The 18,756-nt window shown below is 53.9% G+C and overlaps 1 protein-coding gene across 4 annotated transcripts in view; it reads left to right on the forward strand.

The window, feature by feature from the left end:
* The window catches only part of PTPN3 (protein tyrosine phosphatase non-receptor type 3), a 131,085-nt gene that overhangs the window by 34,073 nt on the left and 78,256 nt on the right, over window positions 1-18,756 (forward strand). For 3 of the 4 annotated variants that reach the window (XM_055146631.1, XM_055146617.1, XM_055146623.1), the window contains exons 2-4: window positions 11,680-11,834; window positions 17,922-18,029; window positions 18,105-18,147. In XM_055146631.1, the coding sequence (XP_055002606.1) occupies window positions 11,697-11,834; window positions 17,922-18,029; window positions 18,105-18,147 (289 nt within the window). In that variant the 5' untranslated portion in view covers window positions 11,680-11,696. Of the gene's footprint in view, window positions 1-11,679; window positions 11,835-17,921; window positions 18,030-18,104; window positions 18,148-18,756 lie in introns of those variants that run through there. The other variant, XM_055146638.1, reaches the window with a different exon arrangement.

The following is an 18,756-nucleotide window of genomic DNA, read 5'->3' on the forward strand; positions in this document are numbered from 1 at the left end:
AGTTCCCAAAGAGCGTTTGCTCTGCACCGCGGGGCTGTCTCGCTCTCCGGACCTGGGGAGGTGCCATAGAGTAAGGACAGGAGGACTCCATGTAGGTACCAGCCACCTCACCCCGCCTCCGGCTGAGGACCTGAGGGTCTCCATCGAAAGGAACGAATCAGGACTGTTTGGGTTTTCAGTGTGGGGCCACCTACTGAGAGTGGACCTGTGAACAGGGCCAGGCGGGTTTGCATCCTGGCCCAAGAAGAGGGAAGGGAAGACCCACGGGCTGGGAGGTAGCGAGTATGCTGTGCAGGAGTGAGGTCCCCCGAAGGTCCTCCCCAGCGCGCGCGCGCACACACACACACACACACACACACACACACACACACACGCCGGGACAATCAGAGCAGCTCATAAAGTTTTATTTTATTTTTTTTGGCAACAGAAAGGTTTATTGGAAAGTAGAAGGGAAAGGGAAGGAAACTCCCCAACCCGAGAGGAACTCAGTATAAGGACTGAGTTCTAATAAAACTGTAATGTGAACTGTGTATTGGATAATTTAATGCTTCTGTTCATGTTCAACTTTTTCAGGGTAGTAACTGCATCGTGGAGGTGATAAGGGGAAGAGTTGCAAAAATATTTAGTGGCAAAGGAGCTTAACTGAACAGCTTTTTTTTCAAGTCCCCAGGAAAATAAGGGCATAATGCATGTGTTTTGGGGCTGGGGGGAGAGATGGGCGTGGGAGAGAGGAGATTAAGTGGCAAAATGTTCACGGTTGAATGCGGGCCAACTGGAGTCGACAGAGGCAGGGGTGCAACTTTTCTTGTAAGTTCAAAAACAAAGTTTTAAAATGCAGTTTCTGGGGCTGGAGCGATAGCACAGCGGCTAGGGCGTTTGCCTTGCATGCAGTTGACCCGGGTTCGATTCCCAGCATCCCATATGGTCCCCTGAGCACCGCCAGGAGTGATTCCTGAGTGCATGAACCAGGAGTAACCCTGTGCATCGCCAGGTGTGACCTAAAAAGCAAAAAAATAAAATAAAATAAAATAAAATAAACTGCAGTTTCTCGCGTGGCCGAGAGAGAATACCGCGATGAGGGTGCCTGCCGGGCCAGTGTCTGACTTGGGTTCACAGGGACCCCGGGCATTGCCAGGGGCAGCCTTGGAGGCCCCCAGCCATGTCAGATGACGCCGGTAATCCCCAGCCCTACAGGGCCTGAGCAATGCCACCTCCTTGGCGTTGGCATTGACCCCTGGCCCAGTTGGCCGAGAATCGCTGAATGGCCTCCCCCGGGCCTCCCGAGCAGCACGTTTTTTGCGGGGGCGGGATGGAGCCCTCCCCACCGAACATTGTAATTTCCTAGTACCTCACTAGATCATCATCTCTGTGTAGTGCTCCCAGATCTGTACGTTAGCAAGCTTTCGAGATGACGAAGCACTCTAAAATTTTACCTCGACTTAAGGGGGGGGGGAAGTCTCACATTTAGACTAGAAAGAGTATATAGAAGTTTAGATTCTTGCCTGGCAGGTGGTGGCCCCCAGTTTGACCCCCAGCACCTCCAGGCATAACCCATTCTCACTCCTGAATCTTACTTGAATCACTTTATAATAACTTAGTAAGCACTTTATGTTTGGTTTGGGGGCCACACACCCAGTGATGCTAAGGGTTTCCTCCTGGGTCTGTGTCCAGGGATCAACCTGGCCAGCCCCTGGACCATGTGGGGCGCCACAGATGGAACCTGGGGGGACCACGTGGAAGGGAAGCTAATGCTCTACCCACTGTGGTATCTCTCCAGCCCCTACTAAACATTCTTACAGTTATGATGCTGGAGCGATAGCACAGCGGGTGGGCGTTTGCCTTGCACGCAGCCGACCCAGGTTCGATTCCTCCGTTCCTCTCAGAGAGCCCGGCAAGCTACTGAGAGTATCCCGCCCACATGGGAGAGCCTGGCAAGCTCCCCGTGGCGTATTCGATGTGCCAAAAACAGTAACAACAAGTCTCACAAGGGAGATGTTACTGGTGCCCGCTCGAGCAAATCAGCAAGGGGATGACAGTGATCCAGTGACAGTGATGCAGTGATCCAGTTACAGTCTTTAGTGCTTGGTGAATGGTAACTCCTCATCTCAGTGTTTGTCATTTTTATTTTGAGAAAATAGAGGGACAAGATTCTGTTGGTTTTGGGTGCTCTCTCTGGCTGTGCTCAGGGATCACTCCTGGCAGGGCTTGGGGGATCATCTGGGGTGCTGGGGATTGAACCAGAGTCTTACTACTACATGTCAGGCAAACACCTTACCCCTGTAGTGTCTCTTTGGCCCTGAGGTAAAAGTTTTCACTCTAGGCATTTCATGTCCCCCTGGGCCTGGCCCAAAGACAGACCAGGATGGAGGCTGCCCTGTGTGAGGCACACAGTGCGGCTGGGAAGTGTGGTTTATCTTACTGTCCAGTGTGTCAGAACTGAAAAGACGTCGGTGGTTTTTAAGGACTCCATTCCCTGCCCCCATGCTTTGCTAATCCCTGATTCACAATCCACCTTCTGTGTGTTCACAGTGACAGAGAGGAGTAAGCAATAGCTCCACAAAATCTTTTTTTTTTTTTTTTTTTGTGATGCACACCAGAGGTCACTCCTGACTCAGGAAATTACTCCTGGCGGTGCTGGGGGGTGAGGGGACCATATGGGATGCTGGGAATTGAACCTGGGTTGGCAGTGTGCAAGGCAAATGTCCTACCCACTGTACTATTATTGCTCCAGCCCTCCACAACATCTTTATCTTAGATAGGTGATATATTGGTATTAAGGAGAAGCGCGGTTAATTTCCTGAGTCATCCGTCTAGCCTGGCTAGATTGTACGGAGTGTTTATTGCTTATCTGCTAGAGATTCCCTTCCCATCTGAACAGGCATCTGTTAGGGCTCGCCAGTAGCAAAACAAGTAAATAAGCGAATCCGTAGACACCCAGGGGTGAGGCTTTGGGAGAGCAAGAGGGGAGCGCCTGCCTTGTGGGCATGGATGGGGCACGGCTTCAGGCTCGGTACCCACCCTCCAACCCCCGCCACGTGGAGGGTGAGTCTGGTGGCTCAGCCATGTACCGCCACAACCAAGTGTGTGTGTGTGAGTGTGTGACAGCTGAAGTACGTGCACCGTGTGCGTGATCCCCAGCCACACAACATCACAAAAGGGACGGGAACCCCAGGACTGCCCCCTAAATTTAAATTTAAAGATTTATTTTGTATTTTGGGCCCACCTGGTGGAGCTCAAGGGTTACCTGGGCTCAGTGCTGGGGGGCGTTCTCACAGTGCTGGGATAGGCAACTCAGCAGCCGTGAGCTCTCTCTCTCTCTCTCTCTCTCTCTCTCTCTCTCTCTCTCTCTCTCTCTCTCTCTCTCTCTCTCTCTCTCTCTTTATTTCTCAAGGGGAGAGAGCTTCCCTGAGTTCATTCGCTATGTATTTTTTGGTTTTATTTTTGATTGTTGGGCTGCAGCTGGCAGTGTTTGGGGGCGCTGCTCATGGCTCAGTGCTCAGGGATCCTCAGGGACTGTGTTCTCCTGGTCATTGAACCTGGGCCACCTACCTGCAGAGCATACGCTCCGGCTGTGTGAGCAATCAGCCTCTCCCAAAGCGGCGGGTATTTTTTATATATTGCGAGGTGTTTTTTTAAAAAGTAAAATATCGAACTGTTACCCAAAAGGGAAGCGGGGAGTGGAGGGCTTCCTTGCCCTTGAGGAAGGGAAGCAGGTGAAGGTGCCTCCTGCAGACCACTAGGTGGCAGTGTTGGCCCAGGTCAGCTTGATGACTATTCTCGTGAGTCACCTGGATGTATGTTTCATTGATTTGTGTTCACTCACAAATTGTTTATAAATTGGACTCCCTCCCTCTTTCTGTCCTTCCTCCCACCCTCCCTTCCTCCTTCCCTTCCTCTTCTTTCCTCCCTCCCTCCCCTTTCCTCCCTCCCTCCTCCCTCCCTCCCTTCCTTCCTTGCTTTCTTCCTTTCTTCTCCTGATCTAGAGGTTTTTTTTTTTTTGCTTTTTGGGTCACACCCAGCAATGTTCAGGGGTTACTCCTGGCTTTGCATTCAGGAATTACTCCTGGCAGTGCTTGGGGAACCATACGGGATGCGGGGGACCGAACCCGGGCCAGCCGCGTGCAAGGCAAACGCCCTACCCGCTGTGCTATCGCCCTGCCCCCCTAAATTCTTTATTTTTAAAAACAAAAGGCATAAAATCACCATATCACAATATTATCCACAAAGAGTTGAGTGGATTTTTGACTTAGTTTTTAAATTTTTGTGGACTTTGGGGCCGGAGTAATAGCACAGTAGAGAGGGCGGTTGCCTTGCACGCAGCCAACCTGGGTTCAATCCCCGGCATCCCATATGGTCCCCTGAGCACCGCCAGGAGTGATTCCTGAGTGCAGAGCCAGGAGTAACCCCTGTGCATCGCCGGGTGTGACCCAAAAAGAAAAAAAAAATTTGTGGACTTTGAAACCTTACAGGAGGGTGCTCAGGGAGCACTCCTGGTAGTGCTTGGGAGACGGTAGGTGGTGCTGGGGATTCACCCCAGACCTTTTGCAGGCAGAATCTGTGCTCAGCCGCTGAGCTCTCTCCTGCCTGCAGCTGTTTTTTCCTGTCTCCAGTAGAGAAGAATGTACCCCTTTCCCCCTTCTCTTAGGGAACCAGTGGCTTATGTAAGAAACGAGTTTCTGGCGCAGGGAGTAGTCACTTAGGAAATGGAACGTCAGTTCTTACCTGTCTCATGATCCGAGGCAGGCAAGGGACATGCAGGGGTCATAGAAGGAGATTGTTTTGTGCCCCAGACATGGCACTTTTGGGCAGCGCCCTCCTGCTTCTGACCTCTTAGCCAAGAACAGCATACATGTGGTATCGTACCACTAACAGCTGCATTTTGACTGGAGCCAACTGTCTTTGCAGTGAAATAACGTTTTGAAAAGGGGAGCATTCCTTTATCTGGGAGGTATCTGACGCCTGTATTGCCTGCAGAATAAAGAATCTGTGAGTAGATTCCCATCGTCCTATGGTGCCTGTTCACCGGGTTCCAGGTGCCCCACCTGTGCCTGCATTTTACCTGGGCTAACCTAATCCTACTGTTCACCGTTTGTGTCACATCCCTCTGCGTGCCAAGTTGCCTCTTTGCTACATTTTGCAAGTGTAGTCCATAATCGCTACAGTTGCAATATAACCTCTTATTTTGGTGCAGGAAAGATTCTGAGGCCGTAAGGGACTGAGAAAGGTTTGCGGAAAGCAGGCTCGCTTCCGCATCATAACCGGCCAGTGGCCACGGTAATCGTCTGCGGGCAGAGAGGCTGGCGCGTTCCTGGCTGGCTTGTGGCTTTGTTTAGAATTAAGAGGCTTATAAAGGAAGCCATAGAAAACCCCGAGTTCCCCTATTGCTGCGGTACAGGAAGCAGAGCAGTTAGTCAGCATCCATTGTCCTAAACTAGATTGTTTAAGACACAACGTCAAGACAATCTGCAAACACCACAGAGCTCAACGATGTGCTCGTGATGTGATTGTTCAGCATCCGGCTCACTCTTACCACTGTTGGCCAGAAACAGCTGGAGGAAGAACATTGATGCTACTTTCATGAATATTATTGTTGTGGGTTTTTTTTTGTTTGTTTGTTTGTTTTCTGGTTGGCTTGGTGCTCAGGGATCACTTCTGCCCCAGGGCTGTGTGCCGGGCGGGCGAGTGCCTCACCCACTGTTCTAAGACGCCGTGAGTCTCCAGCCCTTTACGTAACAGATTCGTAGGAGGAGAACCTGAGCTCTCTAGGTAGCTGGTCGCCTGGTCAGCAGGGTTAGACCGGGAGGCACATTCGCCAGAGTTACGTCGCTAGCTGGGTTCAGCTGGCACTGGTGGTCGCCCCACCGAGGTGCTCAGGCGAGGCTCATCCTGGACACTGGCGCCTGGCCTGGGCAGTGTCCAGTGGCTCTCAGTCCTCTAGCTTTGTACCTCCTCCCTAGCACCCCCTCCACTTTATTTTTGGTTCGGGTGGGGGGAGTCACACCTGGCAGTGCTGGGGTGGGCACTGCAGAGCAGAGCTAGCAGTGCACCCCGCGTAAAGTGTGCCCTTAGCCCAGTGAGCCATCTCAGGGCCCTCCCTGGCCCCTCTCGCCCAGGCCTTGCCGAGGGTAACGGGCACTCTGGCCGCGCCCCAGGGTGCTGAGTCATCTCCTTTCGGTGGGCCTGGAGAGGCTTATTTTTCAGATGCTCCGTAGGTGACGCCATGCCTCTTGCTAAGAACCGCCCTGGCGAAGGTTCTATTGTGTCTTTAATGAGAACTGGAACCCACCTGAAGTTCTTAGAGGAGGCCAAAACAATGAGTCTGACATTTGCAGGGGAACGCGGTGAAAGCACTCCAGAACACATTTGTTGTCTGCTGATAAGTCTTGGTATTACTCAGAAAATGCATCTCTGCTTCTGATGGCATTTTCTTTGCAAAGGGCAAGGTGGAGGTGGTGGGGTGGGTGGAATCTCAGAAGAGGCTGAATGTTTCCTTCCTCAGCGGTCCCGGGAGGTTTTTTTTTGTTTTTTTTAAATTTTGTTTTTAGTTTGAGGTGCCCTGGCTGTGGGAGAGTGGAGTCCCTCCTAAGGGGGTCTGGGTACAGCCCCCCCGCCCCTCCTCCTCATGTCTCCGCCCCCCCCTCCCTGTTCCTCTCTCTGATCTCTGCACAGCCAGTGGCCCTCCCTTGCTTCTGTTGAGTTTGTTTTTTGTTCTGGCTCACACCTGGTGGTGCTCAGGGCTTCCTCCTGACTCTGCACACAGGGATCACTCCTGGTGTCGCTGGGGTGGGGGACCATATGGGGTGCTGGGGATCAAACTTGGGTCGGTGGCATGCGAGGCAAGTGCCTCACCCATCGTACTATTTCCCCAGCCCACCTCCCACGCTTCTGTTTCCCGCATCTGAGTTTCAAGCCCTGCCTTGAAGTTGGCTGCTGCCTTTCCAGTCCCTGTGTGGGTCCTAGGGCAGCAGCCTGGGCCCACTTGCGAGAAAGAGCAGACCCTTAGACCATGTCCAGATTTCCTTGGTCGGTTTGGTGTGGGGGGCGCTTCCTGGTGGTGCTCAGGGATTACCCGTTTGCAAAGCTCTCCAGGCTGTCTGAGGGCTCGTTACGGGGGGAGCAGTGGTGGGTGAGCATGTGGATGGGAGTGGGCTTCTCTTAGGGGATGAATAAGGTGAGGCTAATAGCAGCGATGCTCAGGGCTGACTCCTGACTCTGTGCTCAGGGCTGGCTTCTGACTCTGCCCAGGGTTGACTCCTGACTCTGTGCTCAGGGCTGGCTTCTGACTCTGCCCAGGCTTGACTCCTGACTCTGTGCTCAGGGCTGGCTTCTGACTCTGCCCAGGCTTGACTCCTGACTCTGTGCTCCGGGATCCATATGTGTGCCAGGGATCCAAACCAGGCCAGCCCTGTGCTACCTCTGCAGCCCTTTTTGTTTTGATTTGTCTTGACTTCGAGGGCCACACCCTGCAGTGTTCCGGGGCTGCTCCTGGCTCTGTGCTCGGTGATGACGCCTAGTAGTACTGTCGGGGACTGGACTGGGGTCAGCTGTGTGCAAGGCAAATGCCTTAACCCCTGGACTGTCTCTGGCCCTACAGCAGGGCTTTTCAGACACATTTGCACGTGCGTGTGTGTGTGTGTGTGTGTGTGTGTGTGTGTGTGTGTGTGTGTGTGTGTGTGTGTGTGTGTGTGTGTGTGTGTGTGTGTGTGTGTTACTGGAGATCCACTCCCAGAGTTTTACATAAGTGATGTATGAGCTTACACTGATCCGTGGGTTTGCAAACAATGCATAAAAACCTGAAACATTGTTTCTCATACTATGTAGTGTATCTACTTTAAAATCTAGTATTCTTAAACAGAAATGCTGCAGTTACTTAGTATCGCCTGATGGGCGGAGATCATAGAGGTTGCCTGGCTTTATTTCTGCCCTCTGGGGGACTCGGCTTGCTTCTCTGTCTCATCCTGGCTCCCCCTGGGGAGTGCGGCTGTGCTGTGTGCGTGTCCCCCGTGTGGGGGACCAGGGTCTCCAGCGCTGCCGTGACAGTGTGCTGAGCCCTGCTGGAGACACATGGCGGCCGGGAGGGAGGCCGGCGTGGCTGGCCCTGGGCACTGCTCACGTGGACGTGGGAGGAGGAGAGAGCCTCCGCCCTCCCGACAAAGAAACAGCAGGTGCAGGGAATTAGCAGATCAGTCTTAAAAAAATCAGCAGGGCTGAAGAGCCGTAGCGCTGTGAGTAGCGCTGTGAGCAGGTGCCTGTTTGCACACCCGGAGCCCTCGCAGTTCGGTCCTGGCGCCGTACCCGGCGGTGCTCAGGGCTCACTCATAAAGCCCAGACCAAAACATCATTGTAGTTTGGGTCACAAATGGAAACTGCTCTTGACTTTTTTGTTTCGTTTAGTCTGGGGGCCACACCTGGTGTTCTCAGGGCTTAACTCTTCCCCCCCTCCCCTTTTCCTTTTATTTTTTAAAGTTGTTCACAATAATTACACTCAGCATCCCAATCCCCATCCCACCACCATTCCACCTTCCCACCACCATTGTTTGAGATTTTCTCACCATCACCCAAGCCTGTCCCAAAGGCAGATCCTAAATAATTTTTTTTTTTTTTTTGGTTTTTGGGTCACACCCGGCGATGCACAGGGGTTACTCCTGGCTCTTCACTCAGGAATTACCCCTGGTGGTGCTCAGGGGACCATATGGGATGCTGGGATTAGAACCCAGGTCGGCCGCGTGCAAGGCAAACTCCCTACCTGCTGTGCTATCGCTCCAGCCCCCTAAATAAATTATTTTGTATGGCTTGTGATGAATAATCAGCTAAAAAAGGATCCCAAAAGGTTTCCTTAGAGGAAAGTGCGTGAAAATTGCTGCATCTCACCTTGGAGCCATTAGTCAGGACTTCCTCTCCGCCCGCACTCAAGAGTCACTCTTGGCTGTGTTCTGGGGACTGTGTGGAATGCCGGGGATTGAACCCAGGTCGGCCACAGGCAAGGCAGTCATATACTTCATTGCGCTCCGGCTCTAGTGTTGACTCTTACGGTTTCGATGTACATAGTTACCTGGCCCCTATATCAACAAAATGTCCCAGATCAGTACCCTTTAGTTGGTGGCTGTCCACCTCCTCATTCCCCTCTCCCCACTCCTCTCCTTCTTTGGCGTCCCCACCTGCATTTTTTGGACAGCCAACGTGGTTTCCAGTTGGTGTGTTTTTCTTTGTTTTTTTTTTCTTTCTTTTTAAAAAAATATTTATTTATTTATTTTTTAATTTTTATTTAATCACCATGTGGAAAGTTACAAAGTTCTCAGGTTTATATGTCAGTTATACAATATTCAAACACCCATCCCTTCACCAGTGCCCATATTCCACCACCAGAAACCCCAGTATACCCCCCGCCCCCACCCCCTACCCCCTACTGTATAACTAATGAATTTCACTTCATTTTTTCTTTACCTTGATTACATTCCATAATTCAACACAAAACTCACTATAGTTGACATAACTCTCTCTCTCTCTCTCTCTCTCTCTTTTTTTTCTTTTTCCTTTTCCCTTTTTTTTTTTCCTTTTTCCCCCTCATCCCCCGTCCTGCGCCTCATAGTATGGTGTACGCCACGCCGCGTCGGCCAGCGTGGGGCTTTTGCTTAGTTCACAGTCCAGAGGTGGCTGCTACATTAAAAACCTTCAATATTTCTACAAAAACTTACTGTTATTATTTGGAGTTTTCCCCCCAAGTCAGACCTGTTCAAATGGAACCGTTTCACATTGCTGACAATTATAAATGCTAAGTCGCGCGGACACGGCAGCGTCCGCGCGGTTTTGGATTTCTGTATAAAGTCCAGGGAAAATTCTGCCAGAAATTACATAGCCCAGCTCACAGTCCCAGTGCATTGCTGTAAGAAGTCTCTGAATTCAAAGTCTTTAGGCGCAGAGGGTCCGATTCGCGCTCAGCGGCTCCGGATTTATCTGGGCCGAGGGCGTGCCGGTTACACCCCCTTCCCATGAGTTCCTGGGAGCCCCCAAAGTAAAATCCGAATACCTGTGGGTCTGGAGTCACAGAAGATGGCGCCTGCCACATGGGTGCCGCCAGCCCGCCGCTTTCCGTGCAGGAAGACAGGGTGGGGAGGTAAAAAAAATCCACCCCCGGCAGCACAGAGTTGTAGCCCAGTTTGGTGTCCCAGTGCATCGTTATCGGATGTTGCGCTGGATGCCCGAATGTGTTACATCTTTGGAATCAAAGTCTTTAGGCGAGAGGGTCCTGGTGTGTTTTTCTTATTGATAGTTTCTGTTAGTGCCAAGGAGCAGGCCCAGGGCCTCATGCATGCAAGACGTATGTTCCACTACCGAGCCCTGTGCCTGCCAGACGTTCTCAGCTTTATTTTCTTTATTTTTGGCAAGGAGGGGGGGCGATGGATTGGGGCCACAGGGGGCTACTCCTGGCTCTGTGCTAGGGGCTTGATACTTGGGAATGCTCAGGGGACCTTGCAGTGCTGGGATTCACACCCAGGGCTCCCAGAGGCAGAGTGCCCGCTCTTGCTCCAGCGCCTCGAGCCGTCTCTTCCTCTTCTTCACAGCATGTTCTTTTTTTTGTTTGTTTGTTTGTTTTTTGCTTTTTGGGTCACACCCGGCTATGTTCAGGGGTTACTCCTGGCTCTGCACTCAGGACTTACTCCTGGCGGTGCTCAGGGGATCATATGGGATGCTGGGAATCGAACCCAGGTCGGCCGCATGCAAGGCAAACGCCCTACCCACTGTGCTATTGCTCCAGCCCCTTCACAGCATGTCCTTTGTGAGTGAGTACATGATGGCTCCCTCAGGCTTCCTTTTCTATTCTTCTTTATATAGAATCTTTCTATAGGACTGGAGTGATAGCACAACAGGTAGGGCGTTTGCTTTGCACGCGGCCGACCTGGGTTCAATTCCTCTGTCCCTCTCGGAGAGCCCGGCAAGCTACCGAGAGTATCCTGCCATCGTGGCAGAGCCTGGCAAGCTACCCATGGCGTATTCGATATGCCAAAAACAGTAACAAGTCTCACAATGGAGATGTTATTGGTGCCCGCTCGAGCAAATTGATGAACAATGGGATGACAGTGCTGTCTTTCTATAAGTAGAAAATTTGGGGTCTTCTTGTTTGTTTTTGGAAGGGGGCTACACCTGGCAGAGCTCAGGGCTTACTCCTGGCTCTGCACTGAGGATCACCTCTGGCGGGGCTCAGGAGTCCATGGTGTAGGAATTGACCCAGTATCGGCCACCTGCAAGGCAAGCACCCTCCCCGCTGTACTGTCTCTACAGCCCCATAGGACGTTTTGATTGTAGATCAATTTATTAGTGCTACTTGATGTTTTAAATTATTCTAGACCCTTGTTGAAGCCTTAGGGTCCAACACACACATACACATACATGTCATAAATCATTAGTTTTAAACTCATGAAATGAGATGATTTGGACCACGGAGACAGAGGCAAGCATGTGCCTTGTGACCCTGTGAGCATCATTGAGCAACATGTTCTGCTCGGAGCTTCTTAGAAGTTAGAACACAGACGGAAACCTTATCTGGTGCCGGGATCTGGGTCTCCGTGGAGCTCCTGGCCAGGCGTGGGCCTGGGTGGGGCCTGAAGGACACCCTGTGCCCAAGGAGCTGCCTCCCTCTCTCCCCCCCGCCCCAGCTAACAGGTGTCTCTTGCGTTCCAGGTCGCCCCGCGATCGTTATGACCTCCCGGCTACGTGCGTTGGGTGGAAGAATTAATAACATACGTGCCTCAGAGTTGCCCAAGGAGAAAACCCGATCCGAAGTTGTCTGCAGTATCCGCTTCTTAGATGGCCTGGTACAGACCTTTAAAGTTAATGTAAGTTCTGCACGTGAAATTCTCTTCCTTCTTTTTTTCTTTTTTTTTCCCCTTTTTCTGAATCCATGGCCCTCAGGAATAGTCTTTCATTCCTGGGCTGTATTCCAGTGAAGAAAGCAGGCGAGAACGGGAGCTCTCAGACCGTTTCTGTTGGGATTGAGCTGGGAGTCCCTGGAAAAGCCGACCCGCCTGTCTCTGCGCTCTCTGTGCTGGCAGCGAGTGGCGTGGCAAGGGAGGTGTTTCCCTTGCACACAGCTAGCCCAGGTTTGGTCCCGGGCACCCCTCCTGGCCCGCCCAGCCCTGTCGGGCATCAACCCTGAACACTGCCAGGTCCAACCCCCAAACTAACAAAACAGAAAGGAAGAGGAAAGCATTTCATTCTCCCAAAATTTGTCCTGCTTCTTTGTTCCTTTAATTTTATTTTTTATTTTTTATTTGTGGGGGGGTGGAGGAGGTTCACCCAGCAGTGCCCAGCGGCTACTCCTAGTTCTGTGCTCAGGAGTGTCCCCTGGCAGTGCTCAGGGGACCAGGCGCAGAGCCTGGGATGGAATCCGGGTCCTGGCTGAAGGAAGCTCCCGCCTGCAAGGCCGGCAAAGGCCTTCCCGCCTGTGCGTTCTCTCCGGCTCCCTCCCGGTTGGCAGTCTGGACGCGTGGCTCAGGGGGGACTTCACTGGAACGAGGAGAGGTGGCCCGGGGGACGTGTTGGTAGAAGCCTGCCCCCTTGGAGGGGCGCACTGCGGGCGGAAGCAGCAGCAGAGCACAGGCCCGGAGGTCAGCGTGTAGGAGGAGGAACAGCAGCAGGCAGGGCGGAGAGGAAACGGGACTGGGGAGCTGTGCAGAGCCCGCCGGTGCCTGGGAGGAACTCACGGAGCCCTCGGCGACTCTGGGCCTGGCCAGGCACGGGCCGGGCACACAGACTCTGCGATCGTCCGGAGAAGGGGTGAGCCGGCGGGCGTGTTGGTGCGGAGGCGGTGGGGGGGAGAGCACGGAGCCCAGGGGGGTCTGTCTGGGGACCGAGGGCAAGGCCTCCAGGGGCCTGTGGGCTCCTGTTTCTCACCTACAGAGACGCGCTCCGAGATGGATGTGCCGGGAGTGAGCGGAGGGTCCGGGCTGGGCGACAGACGCGGGTGGCACTGGGGTAGATTTCGTGCTTCTCACTCAGAGCCAGGAGGAAGTCAGCTGAGCAGGGCTCAGGGGAGGAGGAACAGGAAAAGGTGAGGACGGGGCAGGGAGATAGGGGACCAAGAGCAAGAGAAAAATCAGAAGGAACTGACTCCTTCCTTCCTTCCTTCCTTCCTTCCTTCCTTCCTTCCTTCCTTCCTTCCTTCCTTCCTTCCTTCCTTCCTTCCTCCTTTCCCCTTCCTCCCTCCCTCCCTCCCTTCCTTCCTCCCTTCCTTCCTTCCTCCCTTCCTTCCTTCCTTCCTCCTTCCTCCTTCCTTCCTCCCTCCCTTCCTTCCTTCCTTCCTTCCTTCCTTCCTTCCTTCCTTCCTTCCTTCCTTCCTTCCTCCCTTCCCCCCTCCCTCCCTCCCTTCCTTCCTTCCCTCCCCCCTCCTTCCCCCTCCCTCCCTCCCTCCCTCCCTTCCCCTTCCTCCTTCTCCCTCTCCCTCTTTTTCCCTCCCTCCCTCCCTCCTTCCCTCCTTCCCTTCCCCTTCCTCCTTTTCCTTCTCCCTTCTCTCCCTTCCCCTCCCTCCCTCCCTCCCTCCCTCCCCTCCTTCCTCCTTCCCTCCCTTCCTTCTTCCTCTTTCTTCCCAAAGTTACAGTGATGTTAATGATTGTGTTTCAGGCCTATATTGTTTCAACATCAGTCCCTTCACCAGTGCCTGCCCACTCCTCCCCCGCCCCCCCCAACCCGCAGTACGCCCAGTCTCCTTCCTGGCCCCCACACCTGCCTCTGGGGGGGGCACTTCCCCCTCCTGCAGAATCCCAGAGTTCCCTTCCCTGACTTATTTCCCGCCCCCACCCCCCCAGCGCCAAGCTTCCTGCTGAAGACCAGTTCTCCTACTCTTCATTCCTGTTGCCGTTTGGGCGTTTGGCATTCCTCTACGAGGTTTCTTTCTATCCCACACATGAGAGTGATCATCCTGAGTCTGTTCCTCTCCCTGTGATTTCACTCAACTTGATCCTTATCGGATCTGGCCACGGTGTGTCAAATCGCATGTTTTTGTCTTTGCATCAGGCTGCGTAGTATTCCATTGTGTAAATGCACTGTAGTTTCTTTATCCAGTCATCGGTTCAAGGGCATGGGGTCGTTGCATATTTGGGCTGCAGTGAGCATAGGAGTGCAGGTGTCTTTTCTGATCTATGCTTTCGGAGTAGAATTGCTAGGTCACAGGAAAGCTGAATTCCTTTTTTTTTTTTTAAATCGTTTGTTTTTTAATTTTTTATAATCATCATCATCATCATCATCATCGTGATTTTTTTAATTAAAAAAATTTTTTTAAATGAATCACCGTGAGGTAAAGTTACAGACTTAACAAACTTTCGTGTTTACATTTCAGTCATAAAATGATCAAGGGCCCATCCCTCCACCAGTGCCCATTCACCACCAGTGACCCCAGCATTCATCCCACCACCCCCCCCCCACCCCGCCCCGCCTCTGTGGCAGGGCATTCCCTTTTGCTCTCTCTCTCTCCTTATGGATGTTGTGGTTTGCAATAGAGGTATCGAGTGGCCAACATTCGGTCTATCGTCTACTTTCAGCTCACATCTCCCATCTCCAGCGGGCCCTCCAAGCACCCCAGACTTGGTGGTCCCGTCTCTGTCTGAGCTGCCTTTTCCCCCAGCACGTGAGGCCGGGAGAAGCTGAATTCTTACTTGTCTTGAGGCACGTCCATATTGTCTTGCCAGAAGGCTGGACCCCGTCGACAGTCCCACCACGGGTGAATGGGGGGGCTCCCTTTTTGTCCCAGTCCCCTCCAAGGCGGGCTAGAGAAGGAACCTCTCTTAAGAAAGCCGGAGGAGCCCCATGAATAGCCACGGGGGGAGCAGCGACAGAGTGATAATCCCAGGAAACCTTAGCAGCAGCCTGGCCCGCGGTCGATCGATTTCAGCTCAGCCCTCCTTGTTGACACGCGCCCAGCGGCCTGCCCGCTGCTCCTCTCGCTGATCTGAACTTGGAGCGGGAAGGCCTGTGGCAGCCGAGACGCTCCCTCTCCCTCGGGTCCTAGTGTTCCACTCGGGGGGGATGGTTTGTACCACAGTGGGAGCAGATTTTTAAGACGGGGGGCCCCAGCTTGGGACCGGAAGCGGGTATCATCCAGAGGGGGCTGACCTGGGCGTCCGTCATTCTCGGAGCAGCCCACGGAAAGAGCGTCTCACCATGACTTGGTGCAGCCAGGATGACCCCTTGTGGGGCGGGGTGGAGCCAGGCGGCCAGCCACCCCGGCCAGCGCGGCTCTTACTCTCCGGGACTTTTCATCCCTCCTGAGAGCCGGGTGAGCTGTGCAGAGTGGAGCCCGGCTGACTCACGTACTCACCCTGGTGTGGTGGGGGCAGGCGGGCGCTGGCCTGGCATGGTGGGGACAGGCGGGCGCCAGCCTCCCACGGGTCTGAGTCAGGCCATCGGGCCGCCGTCCCCCAGCTGACAGTCTCCGCTGCCTGCTCTCCCAGACCTTCCTCTGCCCCCCTCCGCCGAGGAGATGGCGGTGACGCCTGCAGACTGGCCGAGGGGGGCAGAGCCCACACAGAGGGACCAGGCGCTCACGGCCGGGGTTGTGTCTCTGCGGCAGAGCCGTGCCTGGCGTGTGGGGTCGATCCCCTGGCCTTGGGGGAGGGTGCACATAAGAGGTCGAGGAGATAACGCCCAGGGGTCGACCGTGTGCCTGGGACACCCCGGCCCTGGCTTCTCCCCCCCCCCCCCCCCGCCCCACTGCTGTGCCACGCTACACTGCACGGTCAGGCCCACGTGGCCCAGGCCCAGGGTCACAGGGAGTGGAGCCCAGGTCCCAGAGCACAGCTAGGGACCCCCCACCCCCACCCCCACCCAGAAGTGCACCTACTGTCCTGTCAGGCCCCTTGTCGATGTGTTTGGCAGGCTGTAGTTACTGACACAGATCAAACACGTGACCCTGTGTCGGAATCATCTCAGCAGGGTGAAGAGCGGGGTTTAGCCGGGACTGGGGGATGTGTGGACCAGCACGTCCCTCCTGGACATGGGCCCGGGTGTGCCCAGGAAACTGCATCCCTGTGCCTCCCAGCAGTTGCCGAGAGGCCGGGCCCGAGAAAGCCCGGGCCGGGGCTTCCGTGACCGTGAGATCTGTCTCTCCTTGTCCTCGTCTTGGTGACCTCTTTTCCAGCCGCGTTGCCCACTCTCCAGCTCTCGAAAACAAAACGCAGCCACCTCCGCTTACTTTGTACCGGGTCTATTTCTGACTCCTATTGTCCTCCGGTTCAAGGATTCGCTTCAAAGGACCTAGTCAAGTCTCCGATTTCCCCAGGGTGCCCCGCCGTTCCCCAGCCCTGCCCCAGGCCCCGCCTTCCGGTGCCCGGCCCTCTGCCGAGAAGGCCTTTGCCTGGCGCCTGCACCGAGTGTCCGGGTCTGGGAGGGCAGCAGCGGTCACCGGCCCTGCTCCTGGGCGGGCGTCACCGACCCCACACGGGGTTCCCCTGTTGTATCCCTGGCTCCCCGAACATTTATCAGCCCCTGGTGGGTGGGGAAGGGGCTTCACGGAGACGCCCCTCCTGGGCCTGAGTGTGCCCGCCCGTGGGCAGCAAGGAGGCGCAGGGTCCTGCACGGAGGGGGTGGAGCTGGCACTCGGGCACCCGCTATAGCAGAGGCCTGGCTCCCCTCCACGCTCTCCCCGACTCCGCCAGCATCCCCCTGGGCTCCTGCAAGGGAGGATATTGAGGGAGGTGCCTGAGCGCTCTCTCTCCTCGGGATGCCTCAGTTTCCCTTGCAGACACTGATGCTGGGAATCTCAGCCACGGGGAAGGAAGACAGTTCAGAACTTAGGAAATAAACTGAAGCTCATGCTGTCTTATATCATCTTGATGTGGTTGGTTTGATTGTTTATTTGTGTTTTAGACTCTGCTGCCCACATTTACAGTGTGAATTTTCTCTCTCTCTTTTTTTTTTAAATGATGTAAAATAGCTTTAATTTAAAGAATTTACTTAGAGAAGTCAGCCACATACGCCTTGCACGTTCGATTCCTACGTCCCTCTCGGAGAGCTCAGCAAGGTACCGAGAGTATCCCGCCCGCACGGTAGAGCCTGGCAAGCTCCCCGTGGCATATTCGATATGCCAAACACAGTAACAACAAGTCTCACAGTGGAGACGTTACTGGTGCCCGCGCGAGCAAATCGATAATGGGCTTCTCCAGAGTGGAAAAAGCCCAGTATGAATTATTAACTTGAAATTTATACAAGCTTTTCTCTTTTGGGGGGGAGTGGGGGCACTCCGGGCAGTGTTCTGGGGTCACTCTTGGTGGTGCTCAGGGCCCATGGTATGGGAGAGTCAAACTCTGGCCTTCTGCATGCAGAGCCTGCACCAGTGCTCCTCGGTCCTGGAAGGATTTCTTTCCATGTGTTACGGGGGCCAGAGAGATAGTATAGTGGTTAAGGCACATACTTTTTTTTTTTTTTTAATTATCAGACAGCTACATAATCTACTTGCTTTATTTTTCCTTTTTGGGTCACACCTGGCAATACTCAGGGATTATTCCTGGCTCTCCACTCAGGAATTACTCTTGGTAGTGTTTGGGGTCCAGATGAGATGTCAGGGATCAAACCTAGGTTGACTGAATGCAAGGCAAACGTCCTACCTGCTGTACTATTTGTCCGGCCCTGGTTAAGGGACATACTTAACTAGGGTTATGGTACACACCCGGCTGTACTCAGGGTTTACTGCTGGCTCTGCCCTTATAGACCACTCCTGGTGGGGCTCAAGGGACCATACATGGTGGCCAGGAATTGAACATGAGTCGGCCACAGCGCCCTACCCACAGTGCTCGACCTCCTGTCTCTCCGGGCCCTGTCTGAATGTTTTTAACTCCGTCTCGCCAATAGTCAAAGCATTTAAACCCAATTCTTAATTTCTTGGAAAATGTGACCTCCTTTTCTTTCCTTCTTTCTTTCTTTTTTTAATCTAGAAGCAAGATACCGGTCAAGTTCTCCTGGATCTTGCGCACAACCACGTGGGCGTGTCCGAAAAGGAGTATTTCGGTTTGCAGCACGGAGATGACCCAGTCGAATCTCCTGTAAGTGTCGTCCCTTGAAGACGCACTGGGTACCCGCGTGGTTGGTTTAATATCTTGTGTTTTCTCACCCAACAGAGATGGCTGGAGTCGAGCAAACCCATCAGGAAGCAGCTGAAAGGTGGGTGTGACCATCTTTGTTTCAGCGACCGAGGGGGATCTGTGTGGCTTGGCCCTCTTCTCTCCGGCCACCAGTGTGTCTGTAAGGTGGGGTGGAACGGGCTGCTCTAGGCGGTGAGAGGGGGCCAGTGCCCCTCTGCCTGATTTCAGAGCAAGTAGCAATGCTTCCAGAGCAGGGAAAGATGAAAGGAGGTGGCTGAGAGCCAGCATTGTCCTTGGATGGACACACCACACACACACACACACACACACACACACACACACACACACACACACACACACACACACACACACACACACACACACACACTTTTCCCTACAGCACAGCGCCATCCGTGGGAAACTGAGGCACAGGGAGGCCATGCCCCCCCACTGGCCCAGGTCACCAGCCAGGAAGAGAACTCCAGGTCATGTGAACTTCTTAGGCCACACCCACCTGTGCTCAACTGTTCTCAACCTGGTCCTCCAACCTTTCTGTCTCTGAGCCCCAGGCAAAGCTGGCTGCAGGCGCTCTTCTTGGCGCCTTCCCTCTCACACCTGCCTCTTTCGGGAGCGCTTTGCCCTCCCACGGCCCTGCTGCTCTGGCTGGTCACCCCTCAAGGCCTCTCGG

The sequence above is a fragment of the Sorex araneus genome, chromosome 1 (assembly GCF_027595985.1).
Source record: "Sorex araneus isolate mSorAra2 chromosome 1, mSorAra2.pri, whole genome shotgun sequence".
Taxonomy (NCBI): domain Eukaryota; kingdom Metazoa; phylum Chordata; class Mammalia; order Eulipotyphla; family Soricidae; genus Sorex; species Sorex araneus.